At 36.2% G+C, this 20,655-nt stretch overlaps 2 protein-coding genes across 3 annotated transcripts; one reads left to right on the forward strand and one right to left on the reverse strand.

Annotated features, from left to right (window-relative positions):
- Positions 1 to 778: 778 nt before the first annotated feature.
- LOC133743778 (MOB kinase activator-like 1B) lies at positions 779 to 6,616 on the forward strand. The gene is made up of 7 exons (XM_062171809.1): positions 779 to 952; positions 3,507 to 3,555; positions 4,086 to 4,194; positions 4,804 to 4,897; positions 5,413 to 5,546; positions 5,640 to 5,803; positions 6,197 to 6,616. The coding sequence occupies exons 1-7, from the start codon at positions 930 to 932 to the stop codon at positions 6,269 to 6,271; spliced, it is 648 nt and encodes a 215-aa protein (XP_062027793.1). The 5' UTR covers positions 779 to 929; the 3' UTR covers positions 6,272 to 6,616.
- Positions 6,617 to 12,087: 5,471 nt separating this feature from the next.
- On the reverse strand, positions 12,088 to 17,886 carry LOC133744036 (uncharacterized). 2 transcript variants are annotated; one of them, XM_062172163.1, is made up of 4 exons: positions 17,704 to 17,886; positions 16,634 to 16,993; positions 12,573 to 13,066; positions 12,088 to 12,428 (listed from the first exon to the last, which is right to left on the reverse strand). In XM_062172163.1, exons 2-4 carry the CDS (start codon positions 16,978 to 16,980, stop codon positions 12,421 to 12,423), a joined length of 849 nt encoding a protein of 282 aa, XP_062028147.1. In that variant the 5' UTR covers positions 16,981 to 16,993; positions 17,704 to 17,886; the 3' UTR covers positions 12,088 to 12,420. The 2 variants fall into 2 exon arrangements, with proteins under 2 accessions (XP_062028147.1, XP_062028146.1); XM_062172162.1 differs by having other exon boundaries at positions 16,634 to 17,269.
- Between the last annotated feature and the right edge of the window lie 2,769 nt (positions 17,887 to 20,655).

The raw sequence follows: 20,655 nt of genomic DNA on the forward strand, positions 1-20,655 counted from the left end.
CAGAGACTAATCTGTGCTTGGGGGGGGGGGGTGGAGTACGCTTCCTCCCCTCTGGCCACTAATAATAGATTGGGATTTAATTTCAATTAATTTCGGCGGGATTCGAACTCGGATGTTGGGGTTTCACATCTGGAGGGTCTTACCAACTCAATCACCTGTGGTGGTTAATTATTTAGTTATTTTCACTCATCATGGCTTTGCGGGCTTATAGGCTCCAAATTTACTTTTTCACATTACTCTTGGTGGGTTACTCATCATTATATATGTCATTTGCGTTTTTAGATTAATTGAATCAGTGGAGACAACAATAAACGTGTCCACCATCATCAATTATTGGTGGATAATGTTGTAAATATTATTATTTAATTTGATAGTCTATATGAACGCTCATTAGTCATTTTTATATTTATATAAAAACACTGTACACTTTTATTTCTTTTCAATTATTTCATCTATATTCTATAACAAACGCGTTATAAAGTACAGATACCAACTTACTAGAGACAGGCGTGTGCCGGAAGGCATGAATAAGTATTAAGTATTAACGTTTAGTTTGTTATCAACTTATTAGAGACAGGCGCGTGTTGGAAGACATGAATAATTATTAACGTTTAGTTTGTTATCAACTGTGACGCGTGTCGAAAGACTTGAATAAGTATTAACGTTTAATTTGTTATCAACTTACTAGAGACAGATGCGTGCTGGAAGGCTAGTAAAAAATAAAAATAAAAATAAAATAACAAGAGGAGAAGAAAACAAAAGGAATCTAAATAAAAACTGTGTTTACAAAAAGTAGAGAGATGCCTTTGTCTTTTCTTTCTTTGGAGCCCGAAGTCGCCTGAAGAAGGAAAGAAAGACCAGAGGAAGGAAATCTCGACCGAGACTCCAATCCCGTCGTTCTTCTTCTCTCTCTCTCTCTCGGAAAAGCCATGAGTCTCTTTGGTCTCGGCAGGTTCCTCACTCAATCCTTCTTCTTCTTCTCTCTTTCAAATTTCTGGTTTCCTTCCTTCCTTGCTGGCTTATTGCTGTAATTTGGTTTTGCATGATATGGTTCCAAGTTTCTGTATTTTCTTTGCCTTTTTATGATCAGTGGATTGAGCTTTCGCCTTTAGATCTATGAAATGAGTGATCTTGATGTGCCTTTGACTTTTTCGAAGATGGGGGAACTCTTATTTAAATCGACGATTGATTACTACTCCATCTTTGTTAATTATTGAATGCTAATAATGGTTGTGAAGATCAAATGCTCTAGTTATGCTTGCATTCGTGATTTAATTTTATTAGCGCAAGTGTTGTTGTTTCGGATCAGATGCGTCACGTGAGAGATAAAAGGTGACTGGTCTTGTGAAAACAATAATGGAAAACAAGTATTGGCAGTAACGTACACTGAAACTGGATACTGAAATGATTTTCATTCATGACATAGCGGGTTGTTTTTTTTTTTTTCCTTGAAATATGACATAGCGGGTTGTATATGGTCGTTGAGTTGCTTTGAAGAACTTTTTGTTTCTCCTTGCCTTGTTGTTCAAGATGATGATTCAGTCCGTGTTTGGAACCCGTGGAGAATAGTAGCTGTTTTTTTAACAGGTTATCTTTCAGTTGTGATGGCATGAGATTGACATGTAGTGGCTCCTTATCTTATGATTTTGTTATGCAAAAGACGAGGATGATATTTTTTTGCTAGATTATGTAAAATTCCTCTTCTTTTCCCTCCAGTTGGGACTTTGGTTTAGGAGGACTATAAATTATCAGGAGGTTGGGGAGCTTACTTCGTTGTTATCCTATTTAGAGAATATAGTGCCGCACTCATGTAGGTAGGAGTTGGAAATTGGAGTCATAAGTGGTTTTCTTCTAAATCCTAATCGCAGCAGCAGATGCCGCCCCTCCCTTTCTCCTTTTCTGTTCTTTTGTGATGCAAAACTGCCTCCTAAGGTTAGGGTATGCTCTTTGATTACAGCTCATGGTAGGGTTGACACTTGTTGACATGGTTCAGAGGAAAAGACGTTGTATTTGTCTCTCTCCACTTGTTTTCTTTTGTGCAGAAGTGGAGCAGCTTCTGCAGCAGGAAGTGTGGATGACCTTTTTATTTGTCTTATGGTGAAGGCTATTTAGGGAGTCAAATCTAAGTTGTGTTATTCCAACTTCATATGCCACATTACTTTATGAGAGGAATAGGTTTTTTGCTGGAAGAGGGGGGTGATGCTGAGGAGATGTGCTTTGAGGGCAGTCTATTAGGTGATTAATATGAGATGTAATATGGTGATTCTTAAGGTAGCTATGGATGAGGAGATGGATTATTGTGGGACAAGGTTTGTTGAGTCTTCATCTTCATATCATCAAAGTTTAAGGCAAATTAGTCATGTCTTTATGTATACTTGTAATTCAAGAAATCAAGCAAAAGACCAGAAAGTGGTGAACAGATGCTAGATTCAAGCAAATGATCATCTTTCCCTCAGTTAGTTAATCCAGTGGCCCTACTTTGTATGTAGGGGAAAAATGGCATTGCCCCCCGAACTCTGGCACGAACGACACTTGGCTCCCTAAAAGAGAAACTTTGTCTTCAATGCCCCCAAATTTTTCGATTTGATTGCAATCCAGGGCCTACTGTCTTATTTTCTGTTAAATTGGTCTTGTAGCTGGCAGATGACCCTTTTTCGAGGTTATGTTCGTCACTGTCATTCTCCTTTCTCTCTCATATCTCTCTTCCTCTTTCTCAGCCATTACATCATGTTGTGTTAGATCAAAATCATACTGCAATATTGTGTTACTTGGTACAGGAAACAAGTTGGTCAATTCCCCGTTTTTCTTGTCTTTTTTCTTCTTCTTAGCGCCTTTATTTTTGGATGGTTCTTGATATACTCGGGGCATTCAGCAATTACTATTTTGAACAATAGGATCTTAAGTTATGATCCTATTGATTCATAAGCTCTGAGAACTGCTCCTTTGTTGCTCATATATATATATATATATATAAACATTTACCGTTTCTAATAGAACATTGGAAGGACGGTGTGCATGGCTGAGATAGAGATAGAAAGGTGAGAGAAACAAGAGATGGGAGTGGAGCAAAGAAGTGGTGAAAAGACCCTTTAAAAATGGTCACGTGCACGTGATGTGTCCAACTTAACAGAAAATTGGTTGAATCTGACAGTAGGCCCTGTATTGCAAGAAATTTAAAATTTAAATGGAATCCTTTTTTTTCAGAGGAGGGTCGAAGTTCAGAAGACATTGCTAAATTTCTCTGCTATAGATAAGCGACTAGAAAATTTGGGAAATATTCCACCTAATTTAGAAATAAAGATTGAGGATGATAAAAATTTCATGTTTGTCTGAGCCTCTTGGCTCATAATTTGAAAATGTATGACTTTTTAGTCTTTCTCTTTATCCTCGTTTTCCTTTCTACACATGTGCATGCATGTAAATGCCCTTTTGTTTGTTCATTATTATTGTATTATATGAATTTTTCAAAATGCTTCTAATCCAACTTAAGTCTGGTATTGATGCAGAAACCAGAGGACATTCCGCCCAAAAAAGAGCGCTCCTTCTGGGAGTAAGGTTGTATCCCTTAAGTAACCTTTAAAGCTAGTCATCTTTTGTGTTATTGTCTGAACGTGCTAAGCTTTGTATTGGGTTTGTACTTTTAGTGGTGATATATACATGTATCATGCTTTCTGTTTATGTTAGAGATGCAATATCATGTACTTTTAATGGTATAATAACTCATTTCAAAATTGATTCATCATGTTTTCTGGATGAAGTGATAGGTTTTATTCTTATGCAATCTTTACTGCAGTGGTATAAACTCCTTGCTTTAGACGATATTCGTATTCCCATGGTTCATCTTTGAGAATCTATATAAAACAAATAATCTTTAGGAAATGGAGCGAAAGAAATGTAGCTCCCAATAGATTTGCAAGATGGCCTTTGCCTTTTCAAGGCACTCTGTTCAATTATCTAGTTTCAGTTTCCAGCTGAAATTTAATGAGCTCCTTTTGTTATGGTCTGTGTATCGACCTTTTTGGATTTCTACTACAAGATAGGTATAACCATGTGATTTTATTAATGTATATTTTATCTTGATGCAGGGGGCTCAGCTGAGAAAGCACATTGACGCAACACTAGGCAGTGGGAACCTAAGAGAAGCAGTAAAGCTTCCAACTGGAGAAGATTTAAATGAGTGGCTTGCTGTCAACAGTAAATATCTTTTTCATCAGAATTTGAATTGCCTTTTAATTTGTTAGTTTGTTTGGTTTGATGAACTAGTATTTAGAGGGGAAATATGTTGGAGGCATAAGCAAGAGATGGCGACCCTTATACTAGCTATTTTCATACAGCAGCAAATGGGAAGAGAAACTGATGTTTGAGTGGGAGGAGAGTAGTGATCAAGATCTGATTAAGCAGGAGATTATTGTTTGTTTAAAGAAGTTATACCTCCAACTGGGGGAGAAGCATTGAGAAGTTGAAGGGATGACCTGGTAGGATAAATGTGGTAACTAAGAAACTGATGTTTTTATGTCTTATACCAAAGAAGGTGCCGCTAAAGATTGGGGATTATAGAGTATGATGTTTCTATCAGATAGTCGCAGAAGTGTCGCCTTCATGATGCATTTTTAATGGCTAGATATATTTCAAACAATTTTATAGACGTTTAGTGGTCAATAAGTAGTGGAAGAGGTCAGAGGTGAGTAGGAAAACTATATAAGGTTCTCGTAAACAATAAAGCAAACTAAGACAAAAAGTTCAAGTACCTCTTTAACCTATTTCTGGCGTATATCTGAAATGTGGTTGACCTTTCAATTTCAGCTGTGGATTTCTTCAACCAAGTCAACTTGTTATTTGGTACCCTCACAGAGTTCTGCACTCCAGAGAACTGTCCTACAATGACTGCAGGCCCCAAGTATGGCAGTCTATCAGTTACACTGTTATTTTGTTTCTCTCTTTGATGTTAGTTTATGGTAGTCTAATTGTTTTAGCTTTTATTGCATTATGTACTCCAACTTCTTTCTCAAAGCATATTTGTCAAGTAATTCCGACATCTATCATCTATTAAAAGGTTTAGTGATGCCTGAAGAGAATATGGAAAGTTTACTGGCTTGCTGTCAATGCTGACGTGTTTGTTTATACAATTATTCATAACTACTGTGAAAGGCAAAAGGACATAAGATACAGCAAAATGAAGCATCAAGGTCCTCCCATTTGCCTACTCAAAATCCATTTGATATTTGTCAGCAAATCTTGATGCTTTTTTCAGTGAAATTGTGAAATAGTAATTTTTTCTTCCAAAGTTCTTTTTATCTGTTGGCTTAGAGACTACTTTGTTGATTGATCAATGTACCTTCTATGCCTGACTGTGCACTTAAGTCCAGCTTCTGGTTTTATCAACTTTCTTTGTTTTTATTTGTACCCTGACAGGTATGAGTATAGATGGGCAGATGGTGTACAAATTAAGAAACCTATTGAGGTTTCTGCTCCAAAATATGTTGAATATCTGATGGACTGGATTGAATCCCAACTTGATGATGAATCCATATTTCCTCAAAAGCTTGGTAATAATTACTAATGTTTTTTTTTTAGATAATGTAGTTCCCTTCATTTGATTATTATGTAATTTATTTCCTGTTGGTCTTGATCTTTTTCAGGCGCACCATTCCCCCCTAATTTCAGGGAGGTTGTGAAGACAATATTCAAAAGACTGTTCCGTGTATATGCTCACATATACCACTCTCATTTTCAGAAAATTGTGAGCCTTAAGGAGGAGGCCCATCTAAATACTTGCTTCAAGCATTTCATACTATTTACCTGTGTAAGTAGTTTTTCATGCAATGACTGATTCTTTTTTCCTTAATACTTAAAATAGAAAGGAGCTTCCCTAGGTATTTCATTATCTGGTTGGATTACCTATTAACAATTCAGGATGACACGGGACTGTTGGATCAAGTGTCTAATTATCAATATGCAAGCCAAGTAAGGCTATAAATATATTGCCCTAAAGTAGCCGATAAAGAGGTATTCAGATGCATCAATGAAAAAAATCAGTTGTCTAGGCAAATATACATAAAAAAGAATAAGACACAAACTGTTCAAACATTTGGTTTTATCACTTTATGTAAACTATCAAGACGAAGTCTTACTTGATGCACAAGGTTGCTAAATTACTATTAGTTGTTGGCTGAACCACTATACTGTGTTTTTGCAGGAATTTGCGCTAATCGACAAGAAGGAGCTAGCTCCACTTCAAGAGCTTATAGAATCCATCATTGTTCCTTATTGAACTGGGTATCGATATCCCAATAGGGATGCATACTTAATTGAATAAATCACTCTCTTCTTTACAGCGTTATACGTTGCATATTGTAAAAGCTTCTTGTGCATATGCTGTGTGCTTTAGATTTTAAGTTCTGTCAAATTTATATGGAACAAAAATCTGTGGAAAGCGAACGGGTTGCTGGGTTAATCGCTGTCAGCAGAAATAGCTGAAGTTTTACTGAGCTGGTTTAACATGTACAAACATATAATGAATATGGCATTTGTTTTTGTGTGCTGTATGTCAAAACTAGTGACACCAAATTCAGTTTCAAACTGGTTTGGAAATAAATTCTCAAGTGTTTTAAGGCCTCGTTTGGGATTGCTTTGCTTTTAAATGAAATCATCTTTTGTCTAAATTTTTAGATTTTATTGTGTTTGATAAATAAATAAAAGCAGTTTTAATTGAAAATTTAGGTAATTGGCAGCAGATTTTAGAAGCAATCCAAATGTTATTTTTAGGGCAAATGCTCATACACCCCAATTTCACTTAGGGGTCGTCAACGGGGCGGGCCGGGCCGAGCCCGGCCCATTCATAGCGGGCTTGGGCTGGGCCTTGCTATATTTTTAAATAATAGCGGGCCGGGCTTTATTAAAAATAGACGGATCCAAGCCCGTCCATATAAAGCGGGTTTTGCGGGCCTGGCCGGGCTTGGCCTTGCGGGCTTTTTTTGGCCGGGCCTTGCGGGTTTTATGTATAAATAAATATTTAAAGACACAAATATTTTTTTTTTTTAATCAAGCTTTGGAAATTCATTGGATAATGATCAAATACAATCAAAGATAACATATCTATAATTCTATATTGTACCAAAAAAAATCTTTATTTATATATAGATACTAATTTATTGATAAATAAATTTTTAAAGGCACTAATTTTTTATAAATCTATATTTATACATCATACACTCCAAAGAGCAACATATAGCAATTCAAAGAAAATGAGAAAACTGACCGTTGGATGTGATTATTACAATAAAATAAGAGTGTGGTTAAAAATTTAGTCAATTTCACCATAGTTTCAAACCCGATCGGATTGGTCAACTGTAGTCACTTGCATGTTTTCTTGGTTGACCGATAGCGTGATGAACACAAAACTTGCTTATTTTTTTACATCACGTTTGTAAATATTTCATCGATGGATGTGTGTGGACATAAGATAAAAATTTCAATTTTTAATTACAAATACGTTGGCCTATACTAATTTGTCTCCTAAAGTTGTATGACTTATACATTGTATTTAAATTGTTGAGGTCCATTCTAAAACAACCGTGAAGTGGAAGATGAATTTGGAGAAATCAACCGCTCGATTGAGAGATTGTAATATTTTATGGTGGTTGTAAAAAATCTAGCCAATTTGGTTATCGTTTCGAATTCGATCAACTAGGTCAAACGTAATTACTCTTATAAACCTATATTTATATATCATACACTCCAAAGAGCAACCCCTATCAATTCAAAGAAAATGAAAAAACCGACCGTTGGATGAGTTTATTACAATAAATTATGAGTGTGATAAAAAATTTAGCCAATTTCACCATATTTTCGAATTCGATCGGATTGGTCAACCGTAGTCACTTATGTGTTTTCTTGGTTGACCGATGGCGTGACAACCGCGAAACGTGCTTATTTTTTTTACATCACGTTTGTATTCATTCCATCGATGGATGTGCATGGACATAAGATAAAAAAAATTAATTTTAATTACAAACATATTGGCCTATACCAATTTTCTTCCTAAAGTTGTATGACTTATTCATTGCATTTAAATTGTTGAGGTCCATTCTAAAACAACCATGAAGTGGAAGATGAATTTGGAGAAACCAACCGCTCGATTGAGATATTGTAATATTTTATGTTGGTTGTAAAAAATACAGCCAATTTGGTTTTCGTTTCGAATTCGATCAACTAGGTCAAACCTAGTTACTCTTCTAAACCTATATTTATATCACACTCTCCAAAGAGCAACCCCTATCAATTCAAAGAAAATGGGAAAACCGACCGTTGGATGTGATTATTACAATAAATTATGAGTATGGTTAAAAATTTAGTCAATTTCACCATAGTTTCGAACTCGATCGGATTGGTCAACTGTAGTCACTTGCATGTTTTCTTGGTTGACCGATGGCGTGATGAATGCAAAACTTGTTTATTTTTTTACATCACGCTTGTAAATAATTAATCGATGGATGTGTGTGGACATAAGATAAAAATTTCAATTTTTAATTACAAATACGTTAGCCTATACTAATTTGTCTCCTAAAGTTGTATGACTTGTACATTGCATTTAAATTGTTGAGGTCCATTCTAAAACAACCATGAAGTGGAAGATGAATTTGGAGAAACCAACCGCTCGATTGAGAGATTGTAATATTTTATGGTGGTTGTAAAAAATCTAGCAAATTTGGTTATCGTTTCGAATTCGATCAACTAGGTCAAACGTAGTTACTCTTATAAACCTATATTTATATATCATACACTCCTAAGAGCAACCCCTATCAATTCAAAGAAAATGGAAAAACCGACCGTTGGATGAGTTTATTACAATAAATTATGAGTGTGGTAAAACATTTAGCCAATTTCACCATATTTTCGAATCCGATCGAATTGGTCAACCGATATTTAGAATATATATATATATATATATATATATATATATATATATATATGCACATATTTTATATATATAGAAGTATAAGAACTTCCACACACACACACACACATATATATATATATATATATATATCTCTATATATATATAAACACACACACACATACATGATATATTGATATATATATATATATATCTCTCTATATCTCTCTCTCTATATATATATATAAACACACACATATTATATATATTTATAAACACACACACATATATAGATATATCTATATAACACACACACACACACACACACACATATATATATATATATATATAAACACACACAAATATATATCTATATGTGTGTATATATATATTTATAAACACACACACACATATCTACATATATATAAAATATTTTATGGGTTTTTACGGGCCGGGCCGGGCTTTTGTGGGCTTTTTGCGGGCCGGCCCACTACCCACCCGAGGCGGGCTTTGCGGGCTTTTTAACGGGCCGGGCCGGGCTTTTAGCCCTCAGGGCCGGCGGGCCTCCATCGGCCCACTTGATCCGCGGGCTTTTTGATGAGGCCTAATTATTTTCACTAATATACTTTTCATACACCCCACCAACTTATTTTTATTCTCACTCACACAAAACTTTCTACTTTTTCTCCATACTTTTCAAAACCACTCACTATTCATCCCACTAATACCATTTTCCATATCATCAACCTTTTCTCTCTCTTAAAATTAATTATATTTGATAAAGCGTGGTGGGCCCATATCTTGAAATTATCTGTTTAAATGTTAATTACAGCTAAGCTTCATCCTCTGTTTTCAAAGGTAAACAGTTAAAACTTTATTATCCATAATCGCACATTTAGATATTATTCTGTCTAGATTAGACTTACTTGCAAATTGTAGAAAATTCGAAAAAGAACTAGAAGAAGAACGAGAAAAGCTAAGAAGAGCAAAAGACTACAGAGCTAGACTCAGTCGAGCCACTCCTGATTACTGGGATAGAATATTCCTAGTACAGAAAATCATCTACAAGATCGAGAAAAATATCAAAGAATTAAAATTCATTGTTACAGAGGAACAAAAACCTCTTAACTATTTGAGCATTGGTTAGATCCGCAAATCACTGGTATCAGAGCTTGCAAAGAGCTCAAAAGGGGAATCCCCAATGGGGACAATGTCTGAATTGATATTAGAGAAGTTGAATTCTCTACTAAAATCTTATGATGAGAAACATCAGAACCTGTTACAAGAAGTATCTAGATATCAAGATCATCTAGAAAAGGTACCAGGTATAATCGCCCAATTAGAAAAATTGAAGCAAAAAATAGATTATATCAAAGAACTTCCAAAAACGGAAGAAGAAAAGCTAACAAGTGTTAGTAGAAAAATCAATGAACAGCAAAAAACGCTAGATTCTATGAAGAATATACTGAAGGACAAGAAAGTGCCTACAGTAAAAACAAAGAAAGCTAATGGATTCAAACCATTAGAAAAGCCAGACAAGAATCTTGTTCCAAACATGATTTTTCTGGAAGCACCTACTAGTCTGACTAGTATTCGGTATGAAAAACCAAAACAGTTGGAAACGAGAGATGTCAAGATGATGAGCATCTTCGGGAAAAAGAAAGGAGTACAACTCCTAAACGCTGAAGAATTTGAATACAATGAAATAGAACATGAGGTAAAAAACTCCTCAATTCCAAAGTTAGATTTTAAACAAATCTACAAAAGGAGAAAGTTCGATCTGATGGATAGCCATCATTTCAAACTACTGGAATTTACAACCCCCTCTACAACAGGAGAAACAGATCTTCTGATGATTACTCCTGATGAAGTTGCCAGAGCAAGAACAAAGAATAACTGCAATTTACACAAACGAACCGAATTTGTCGAACCGGAACCGTTCGTGTTTATAATGGTAAATTGCAGTTTTGGATGCCTTAATGATCATCAAATTGGCTGAAAATTTCCAGAAGTGATCTATACATTAGGATCTAAAAACTGAACAGTTAAGATGTGAAAATATGATCGGAAAGTAGGGAAAAACTAGAAATCCGCACCTTTTGCTTAGGTGCGGATATCCGCAGCCAAGAAGGGCTGTATATATATATATATATATCAGTTCGGCTACACTAAGGACGTCCTTACCTAGCCTTAGATACGGATTTCCAGTTTTCACCCACTTTCCAATCACATTTTCACATATTAACCGTTCAGTTTTTAGGTCCTAATGTATAGATCACCTCTGCAAATTTTCAGCCAATTTGGTGATCGTTAAGGCATCAAAAACTGCAATTTACCATTATAAATACGAACGGTTCCGGTTCGACAGATTCGGTCCGTTCGTGTAAATTGCAGTTTTGGACGCCTTAACGATCACCAATTTGGCTGAAATTTTGCAAAGGTGATCTATACATTAGGACCTAAAAACTGAACGGTTAAGATGTGAAAATGTGATCGAAAAGTGGGTGAAAACACCAAATCCGTACCTAAACCTTAGGTAAGGACATCCTTACCTGAGAAAAATCCTATATATATATATAACTGTTTTAGTCCTCAGCTGATTATTCTCACAATACAATAACAGCAGTGTTTTTTTAAAAGTCACAGCAATTCCAAACTAGCTCCAGCATATCACTTAATTTAATTAGGTTTGTTTTAACATTGGCAGGCGGCAATCTATTCCTATTGTGGTCTCTGGGTTTGACATGGTTTTGTAGGCAGTTGTATGGTTGGAATTCCTTAATCTAAAGACACCTGTGGTGAATTTGGAATTGAAAATGTGCCAAATCGCCAGTAACTCTTAATTTCCACTTCCTTTTTATGTCTGCAACTGCAACCGTTGAGAATGTTTGCTCTTATCTGAGGGGAACCAAAGGCGAATTCCTTCAACGATACTTGTAGTAGAAGATGAGTACTGTTCTTGCATCTCATCCATTTTAGAAGCTGAACACGGGCTTGGCTTTTGCATTTGCATTAGATCCCCCGGGTTGGCTGTTCAATGAAAAACACAAATTTTCTTCATTTACATTGTTGAGCTGTGCTGATGAAGTTGAAGAAAGGAATTGCTAGATACTTTTGAGTAGTTCAATGTTGGCCGACTGTATACCAAGACCCACCCCAAAAATGATATTATGAACTAGAGAGAGTAGTCCTGGAGTAACGATTTTGCATAGAAGTAAAAAAAAATTGTATGTATAAAAGTCATATTTTCCACTGTTCTATTGGTTATAACAGAAGTCAATCTCCTGTGTTTTCTCTTTGGACCAAGCACAAACCCATTCAAACAGGGTTACTATTTTCAGCATTAAAAAACTAACATGACATTGAACTAACGTCTCTACATAATTGACAAAATTAATCTTCCTATAAATGCCACTATCTCTTTTGAATATATCTGATGAACTCCACCTACTGTAGACAACCCCGCAAGTAAATCCATTTCTCAGTTTTTCCTCCAGTATATATTAGATTTTCTCAGATGTGCGCTAGAAACCTGTAAAATCATAAAAGTGATCTGGTCAGCATTGGTCTATAATGCAAAATCCAGCTTATAATCAAATTGCTTTCTACTTGGGAAAAAATGGGGAGCCAGAGTTCATTTGACACGAAATCATGTTAAAAATTAATCTAAACATACCCCTCATTTGATCGTCAACCAATACAGGTACTGCATGCAAACGGCTAAGATCTGAATGCCCAAATCTTGAAGCAATGAAACCATATGCTCCCACAACTGCAACAAGTACACCAAGAACTATGGAGAAGAACTGGAAGTTTGCAAGTAACTCTCCCCGGACCTCATTGTCTGCAGAATGACATGAGATCATTCCTTCCTTCAACTGACAACCATCTGGCATCATCGGACCATAGAGGGTGAATGCAGTCTGATAAAACCAGATGCCTTGGAGAGTTAAGGCAATACCATTGCATAAATCAACTGGAAAGCTGGTTGGTAGGAGCGCTCCTGTAACAGTTGATAATATACAGAGCCCAATTAGAAGGACAAGGATGATGTGGTAATACCCCTCGAGGCCTTTATGAGTTGTTGAGTGAAAGTAGAACAAGAGATACTCTGCAGAGAATGCCGTGGCAGCTATCAGACAAAGAGCTCCTTCAGGCAATGGAAGAAATCTAAATGCAAGAAATTAAAAGAGCAAAAGAAGAATTAGCCATACTTACAAGATCATATAACCCAGTAAAATAAATCTAGCCATACTTACAAAGTAAGCATATAACCCAGTTAAACAAAACAAAGGTATAGCACAGATGAGTGATGGATGGTCAAAATGATCACTTAATTAAGAATTTCTGAATACAGGATGATAGTGGTACTGTGATATTGTAAAAGCACCAATCCTGTGATAAAAATGTGGACATGGCGTTCACCATCTTTTAACTATAGTCTCCAACGTTAAGAGTTCAAGCACAAGGAAGCCTAAAGCAATGCTTCAGGAAAAGATCCTGTACCAACAAATGAGGTACTTAAACTTAAAAACCTGAGCCCATAGTGTGCAGCAATAAATGAACTTTTCTGAACTGAATCATTGAAGCAAAATTTAAGACCATCTCTTAACTTGGTTTAATCTACATGCTAACTAGTTGGTCCCTAATGTTAAAACTTCAAGTGCATCGAACAAGAAAAAGCTTAAAACCTAATGTGTGGCAATGCTTCAGGGAAGATCCTGAACCAACTAATAGGTGCTTAAACTTTAAGCCCTGGCCTGAAGCTATCAATACTGAGCAGCAATAAATGAACATCATCACAATAAATTAGTTTTAATCTACATACTAGAATATCCCAGATTCCCCATTCAACAAATATTTAATCAGTTTTCATAATAGACTTTCATGTAAATAGATGTAAGATAGTTGTGCAACTATTTCCGAGATATTTCTAACTACATGAGTCAAACTGCCCGCATAAGCAGGCTTGTACAGACAAAACATATTATGTGATAATTCTTTCAGGCAATTAGCATTACCGGCCACTACATTTTGATCACGAAACCAGGAAAATCATTTCAAACTCCACACATTATAGAAAATTCTTTCACTTTGGAATGGGGAGTGATGTTCAATTACGTACTATATAAAATTAACTAAAAGGATACTAATTTGCAAGGGGCATGTGACCCATGAAAAAAACAACACTCAAATGTTAAAAAGAAGGAAAAAGCCTAAGGATCCTATAAACACAACCCAAACGGTCCAGCAAGGAAACCAAACAAAATCACAATGGTGAATCATCAAATAAGACTGAACCCAGCCCAGAGCTAAAAAGCAAAAGGGGAAAAAAAACAAACGCAACCAGAAATTCACAAAAGCCCGAAACCAAGGTTAGGGGAGAAGTTTGAACTAGCAACAAGAAGCAAAAATAATAATAACAATAATAAAAAAGCAATTCCATCTAAGCATGTATCGGGGACGCTCCACTCTACCATCACAGTTGTGATGAGAGACTTCAGGATTAACAGCACTTTCCCTTTCCCCCAAAGAAGCTTCAACAGAGAGAGAGAGGCAAAGCTTAGCTCTAAAAGTGAGCTGTTTCACCTTCAAAATGAGAGACAGCCCACCTTATGCTTTAGGACCAAGAGAGACCAGGCCAAGGGAAGTCACATTTCCTCATAAGCTTCAGCTGAATACTACTATAAGTGCAATCAAAATGGAAGTATTCATGGGCCCCATGGCTGAGGACCAGAGATCATGGTTGTCAGAATGAGGAGCAATGTGACAAACCAAGTCTCCCCCAAACTTCAAGCCACACGTATCATCTTATGAATGTCTTGCGCAAACAAACCAGCCTAGCCCATATAACCACCACTCTAGCACCCCTAAGTGTGTCCTAACTCCTTTAAAAAAAGCTGAATAGGCTGCCTCACCAACAAATCTGAATCATACCTGAAAAGATTACACGCCAAGCAAGGCAGTCATTATCTCCAAAAGCCAGGTGGCTGACATGTCAAAATCATAATTACCCCAGCGTTCAATTGGTTGGTCCTATAGAGAAGAGTGAGTATCTCTCTGCAGTTGACTGAAATCACAGAAAACCCAACTGCTATCATCAGAAATTGGCTTCTAATTTAAACAAAAAAAACTCAAAGCTCATCGCTCTAGAGTTTACTGGTGGTACAGGACCCTATCTCTTGCACCATGTCCTAAGTTCACGGGTGAAAAGTGATCTATACATTAGTCTGTGATGCATAGAGGGAGTAAAATAACCAATGTCAGATCCATATTGAAAAATCATAGAAATACCCAATTCTCAAGAGGGAGCATCTCTCCAGTTGACTGAAATCAAATCTCAACTAAAATCGTCGGATATTAGACTCTTAATGTATACGCAAAATTCCAAAGCTCTTTGATCTGAAGTTTTCCTGGTGAACGAATACAAACCCTTATCTCTTACATTATGTTCTAAGCTTCATGGGTGCAAAATGATATGCACATCAGTCAATGATCAATTCTTAGGAATTCAAACTACCCAATGTCCGAAAATATCGAGAAATCCCAGAAAAGTACTTTAGCTGCTTTCCAATTGTATGCTCTCTATCTCTTTAACTGCAATTTACAAAACCTTCACAATTCCTTTCAGATTCAGCAATCATAATATGACAGTGTCAGGAGTTTCAAAAGATTTCACAAAGTAGTTTACAGTCTGATACTGGGTGTCTAATACTGCAGCAATTAAAACTCCAATCATACGATTTACTTTTAAGGAGTTTGCAAAAACACAAATATAACAAGCAAAAACCTGGAGCAAAAGGAAATGTCCAGATGCACCAGCCTTATATATCTCTACAAAAGCTTCTACCTTTTTAGGTATAAAAACTTAGTGATATACTGATATATATTGATCTGACACTCTGACATTTCTCATGGACTGCTGGTGATCTCTTTCATAAGAAAACTGCTGGTAGTCTTCACACTATGACAGGTCTTATGAACTGTGGCCACCACAAACACTAGGACATTTGACTTAAATTCACAGATTTCGAATGATTGTGAATGAAATCCATCCAATTAGAATGTGAACTAATTTTCATTTGCTTCTAGTCATATTACATCATTGCACGTATGCAATTACTGTGGGACATCATGAAACAGAAATCAAATATGCTAATACCATTTGCCAAAAAATACACACACACACACACACACGGTAACACCAAATACTGTGCAAAGCAAGCGAAACTTTGCATGAGATAATCGCACTTTAGCAATAAATAAACCTTTGGAAATGAGGATCCAAACTGTTAGAGTTTCACAAAATTGAGGTGGGCATTTAAGATCTACTGAAATCCAAAATAAAGAAACCACTACCCACATGGAAGTTTTTATTGGTATAAGTTCTATAATTAGCATCAAACTTAAAATCCTAACATTCCTAGAGAAACAGAGGAAACTAGATACAGATGTCTCTGAACTTAAACAGCCAATAAGTAGTATTTGGATCTGTATTCTTTTTATTAATTCGTTTCTGGTACAATGAAACTACCCAATTGAGCAGGTTAAAGTTGCCATACTCTCAACAGAATAAAACATTTTACTTCATCAATCACAAGCATAAATAGGAAATTCATGCCTTCGTCTCTATTAATGTCCTATATTTTTCTTGAAAATCAAACAGATAGTTATCAACCCACAAAGGAAGGAAACAAAAATATAGCAATGAACATATTCAAATGACAATGACCATACCTTGTCTCCTGTGAGAGCAGAGCAATTACACCGAAGATAAAGAACATAAGAAGCATCCCCGAGTGCTCAAAATCATTCATGTGAGCAGGGTTCAAAACTCCATTAACAAAGAACTTGAGATGGGGCGAATACAAAAGCTCGATACACAGATCAATAAAAGCACCAACGGCTATAACATAAAGCTCCAAGTACTTGATCCTCCCATCAAAACCCGGCACAGGATTCCAAACCCGGACCCGAAATGACTTGGGGTCGGATACATATCTGACCAACGCGCTCCATATATGCCACAACCCAACTACAAGAAACAACGTCCCTGGCACAGCATGACCCTTGAAAGAACCCATCTTGGTTATATATCTGTAACAATCACAGCTCTTAAATCTCCGAAGATTAAAATCTATTAAAACTCTTCAACTTCTTTGCCTCTAGAATAAAACCACTATATTTCCCGTTTCAAATAGAGGCAGCTTCAGGGTTCACACTATGAACATTCCATTTGTATTAACAATTCCTGATGCTGAACTTTTTCGGCTTCTTGCCTTGAATTTTTGGTTCCTACAGTAATCTTTTGCCGGCTTTCTATAGAAAAATGTATCCAATTACCTATCAGCTCTCTTCAGTAGCTAGAACAAACTGGAAAAAAGAAAAGAAAAAAAAAATTCAGACCCAACTGAGTATATTACTCAAGTAAAAGATTCATACCCACAGTTTCTGACTACGTTTACATTACCAGTGTTAACAGGAAGCAAACTAATAAAGATTAATCTGATAAAAAGAACCAGTGGGAACCATTCTTGAAAGTCAAAGTCTTTTTCAGGTGATGGAAAGTTACAGATGACATAAATGTTTGATGAGCAAGTCAAAGTTGAATGGCTGATAAAACTAAGAACAGCCCAGTACAGATTTGAACACGGAGACAATAGGGTTCTATCTTATCTTCTATAAACAAATCTTATTGAATATAATTTAGTGGTATAAAGTAATTGATTATGAGTTGTAAAAGAGCAAAGAGCAATCATAAATATAAAAATCGAAAAGAAGAAAAAGAGAGAAGCAGAAGTACGTACTGGGAATACTCATAAGCGTATGATTGACGATCAGAGAGCCCTTCTCTTTCTTTTTTGGGTCTCAAAAGAAAGAGAGAGAGAGAGAGTGATGATGGTGGCCTGGTGGGGATCGCAGAGCCCAGCAATGGCCAAAATCGCAGAAAAGCCAAACAAAGCGGAACTTGCAAAGATAATGAGTCACGTACTCGCGTGTCTCCTTCAAAGGCTTTAACGAGTTTGACTTCTCGTATAACATGGGGCCACGTGGGATCGACACCTCCACCACCATTTGCATCTTCCAATTGTAATAAGTTATAATGAGGCACCTTATCAATGTTCGGATTCAACATTTTTATCATGTTTCGGAGAATGTGATAAATATTGAGATTTATATTAGGTACTGCGTGTAGTTGTGTAGCGATGGAAAAAAAAAAACGTAAAGTATTATAAATGATTTCTTTTTATGAAAGATACTAACAGATGTTAATAGCAATGTACATGCACAAAATGTAAAACAAAGAGAAATAAAAAAAAAATTCAAGTTTGTTCGTTCAAACATATCCAAAAATGAATTTTCATGTAATGTTTATGCAAATTGAAAGATGGCATGCTCTTTAAAAAAACAAAAATTAAAAATTTGAAACCCAACTTAGCTGGAAGGTTCAATCACACGCCCGTTGTTATTAATAAATAAAAGATTATTATACAGCGAGGGGGACATTAGGCCTAAACCTCGAGTACTAGTACAATAATCCCCATAGAGTGCATATTGGATAATTACAGGAGTTTCATCTAACCAATAATCATCTAGGTAAAAAACCCTAGCAAGGTGAGCCAATTTATGAGCTACACTATTTGCTTCACGAAAAATATATCGTAAAGTAATTAAAAGAAAGAATAGAGCTCAAATAGGCTTTGCAATCTTCCACAATACAACCTACCTCAAATAAGTCCTCCATCTCACTTTTGAGCGCTGTAACCACCGCGACACAGTCAGTTTCAATGTCCACATTGGTCATGCCTTGATGTATAAGTAGTAGCGACCTGCTCTCATCGCCTCCAACTCCATATGGAAGGCCGATCTAACATGGAAAAAGGGGTGTGCAATAGCTGCTAAACACACACCACTCTCATCTCTAATGACACCCCCTGATTCCCCTTTTACTCATTTCAACATGGAACGCTCCATCAATGTTAAGCTTGAGTCGACCACTCAAAGGGAGTTGTCATTTAGTTTGAAGCATGTTCTTTGTGGTAGTCACTTAGGAGCGCGCTTTGATGCCCATCCAACCAATTTAAGATGGTTGAAAATCATCCCCCTCCACCGCACACAATTACTTTCAGACCACAAAATAAATGTGAAATATGAGGCGCATCTGTACTGATTCGATACAAACATTATTGCTTTCTACCTTCAGCATAAGTCTTGAGATGACCTCTGCACATAATAAAAACAGATATAACAAAAGGGAAAATCTTACAAACAGTACTTGACCTATCGGCCACTAATAACTTTCGTACCTCAAGTTCAAAAAATATCAGATTGGTACATGAACTTCTGACCCCTACCCAATATCAGTACCTAGGAACAGTAAAATCGTTGACGGGGTTAATTTTTGAAGGGTAAATCTGTCATTTCACTGTTCATCATCTCCAAAACTCTCCCCTCTCTCTGCAATACCAGATTTCTTCTTCTTCTTCTTCTTCATACCTCATCACCACTATCAACCAACCTTTCACTTCTTCAATAGCCACTGTCCCATCCACCACCAACTCCTCTCACCTCTCACCTCTCATTTGGTCGATTTGGGTTTGTGTGTGTGAGGTATGAAGAAGATAATGAAAAATCTGGGTTTGTAGAGAGAGATGGGAGAGTTTTGGAGATGATGAACAGTGAAATGACAGATTTATCCTTCAAAAATTAACTTCGTTAACGATTTCACTGTTCCCAGATACTGATATTGGGTCGGGGTCAGAAGTTCAGGTACCAATATGATATTTTTTGAACTTGAGGTACGAAAGTTATTAGTGGCTTGAAGTTCAGGTACTGTTTGTGAGTTTTTCCCATAACAAAATTGAATCAGTACTGAAAAGATTGAGACCAAGCTTAACTTTGTTGTGAAAAAGAGAAAGAAAAAAAAAAAGTGAAAACTTTCTTTCTCATCTTTATGTGATGCATGTGTTGCCTGTGAAAATCGTGGAAGGCAATATGGAAAAGATTGAGACCAAACTTAACTTTATTGTGAAAAAGAGAAAGAAGAAAAATAGTGAAAAACTTTCTTTCTTATATTTTTGTGATGTGTTGCCTATGAAAATCATTTGGGCCAAGATAGCTGAGGGGCCTGGGAAACAATTTACTTCCCTTCTTCAGTAGATTAAGGGGGTATGCCAACAGACGGCCGAGAGGTCAAGTGTGCAATTATAAATATGATGCGCGTTTTCTAACTTATCAAACGATTGTTGGTCGAGGAAATAACTGATTCTTGGTCAAAGATTTGCTACCTTGATATTTAAGAACTTGGTGGCTGATGGTCAAGTGAATCAGGTGTACTGGTAATTGTGTGAGGGAATCTGAATTCTTTTTTAACTGAGATTAGTTCAATTCGATTGAAGTAAAAATACTTGACAATAAATAAAAATTCGTAACTAATGAAATTATTGAGATTATATGTGTACAACGGTAAATAACATTATAAGACAAACAAAGCAATCAATAACAGAAGCATAAAAAGTAAGAAAGTAAAAGCAATAATTAACAACAGCAAAGAAAAGCTTGAAAACAAAATACTTTTTTTTTTTTTGAATAAATGGTAATTCCATTGATAATAGCGCATGCCAAGAAGGCCATTACATACCCATCCGCTGACACATAACAATGGCCAGACAAGACTTTGTGGAGGATCCACCGTGGTACATAGGATAGACCAACTATATTTGAACTTATCGCTCACATAAAAGCGAGCCTATAAGCTA

The sequence above is a fragment of the Rosa rugosa genome, chromosome 4 (genome assembly GCF_958449725.1).
Source record: "Rosa rugosa chromosome 4, drRosRugo1.1, whole genome shotgun sequence".
NCBI lineage: Eukaryota > Viridiplantae > Streptophyta > Magnoliopsida > Rosales > Rosaceae > Rosa > Rosa rugosa.